This window comes from Gavialis gangeticus, unplaced genomic scaffold (genome assembly GCF_001723915.1).
Source record: "Gavialis gangeticus isolate Ggan-Ray unplaced genomic scaffold, GavGan_comp1, whole genome shotgun sequence".
Lineage (NCBI taxonomy): Eukaryota > Metazoa > Chordata > Crocodylia > Gavialidae > Gavialis > Gavialis gangeticus.
In genome coordinates, this window is record NW_017729005.1 from 4,511,517 (window position 1) to 4,512,894 (window position 1,378).

The following is a 1,378-nucleotide window of genomic DNA, read 5'->3' on the forward strand; positions in this document are numbered from 1 at the left end:
CACTTACATTATAAGTGTGATGTATTGTCTTAAGAGGGTTTTATGCATCAAGCATTCAGTAGTGCATACGATGTTAAATATGCACAGTGACTGGATTATCATGCTACTTGGTCTTTGTGTGTGTGTGTGTGTGTGTGTGTGTGTACACTCTAGAATTCTGGTGGGCTTCTGACGCTCAGTTTGGAACGAGACCTTTTAGATGCTGAACCACTGAAGGAACTGAGCACCAAGCGGCCTTTAGTGTGTTCTGAGGTTCAAGATCAGAAGGTTCTTTTAAAGGTAACTTTCTTTTACTTCTAGTTCCAGCTTCACTTGAGTTCTTGATTACTTAATTTTAAGTAAACTTAGTAACTCCTTTTCTAGTGCTTTGACTGTTAATTTTAATTTCACCTTTCCCCATGCTAATAATTTTGGTTGCACTCTTTAAACACTACCAGAACAGTGTCATTTTTCCTGTCTTTTGTGTACATTTCTCTTCCTGTCTTTCATTTTTTGGGGAAGCAATGGTAAATATGTTCCTTTATCCTTCTGTTAGTCTTGAAAACCAGTGGGCTTGCCACCTCCTTTGGACTGTCATTCCCTGTTCCTGGTGCATCCAGTCCCCATCCAGGGCCTGCCAGCACCTTTACTACTGATTCTCACATGGAGCTTCTCCTTTCCAGTGTCATGTTTTCTTGCCTTACCCTACCCAGAGTTAAGGAGATCAGGAAGTCCAAATTTGACAGTGGCAGAGTTGTAAACAGCTTTTCTTACTATTACTTGGCTGGGTAAGTTAAAGTAGTAGGGAAATATATCTGACTTCTAGTGCAACCTTCTTAGATGGTCGCAGGGTAACTTTGGGATCAGCATCTCAATCCATATTGAACGCTGGAATACAGTACACCAGGAGAATGAGACACAATTGGTCTTAAAAATATGGTGCACTAGGAACAGTGAGTGGTTTCATAATATTAATTCAGGAATAAAAACTGAATATTTTGTTTTCAGGGATATTCAGTAGATGTGAACACAGAGGCCAAAGTGATAGAAAGAGCAGCTAAGTATCATAGAGCTTGGAGTGGATTGAAGGAGAAATCTGGATTATTACAGCTGATATACCTTTTTTTGTGCAAGGCAAGTTCTAAATGGATGTCCCTTTAGTTTGTTGATGTCAGCTAGAGATATGTAATTGGTTATTAAACCTTTTAATTTTTTAAATGAAAGTGTTGAATAGTCGCATCTTCCATGCTGAACTTAAGTAAGCAAACAGAAGAATTGATTTGGTTTAGTGAGGACTTAATATGGACTAGAGCTGTAAAATGTTAACTCTGCTATTTTCTTAATACTTGAAATAGAATCCCATTATTCATCTTGTGTTCGTTTTGTGTTTTTTTTTTTT

At 37.9% G+C, this 1,378-nt stretch overlaps 1 protein-coding gene across 5 annotated transcripts in view; it reads left to right on the forward strand.

The window, feature by feature from the left end:
• STK31 (serine/threonine kinase 31) overlaps window positions 1-1,378 on the forward strand; it is a 119,439-nt gene that overhangs the window by 98,136 nt on the left and 19,925 nt on the right. For 4 of the 5 annotated variants that reach the window (XM_019508586.1, XM_019508587.1, XM_019508589.1 and 1 more), the window contains 2 exons: window positions 154-279; window positions 988-1,113. In XM_019508586.1, coding sequence (XP_019364131.1) covers window positions 154-279; window positions 988-1,113 — 252 coding nt within the window. The remainder of the gene's footprint in view (window positions 1-153; window positions 280-987; window positions 1,114-1,378) is intronic. The other variant, XM_019508588.1, reaches the window with a different exon arrangement.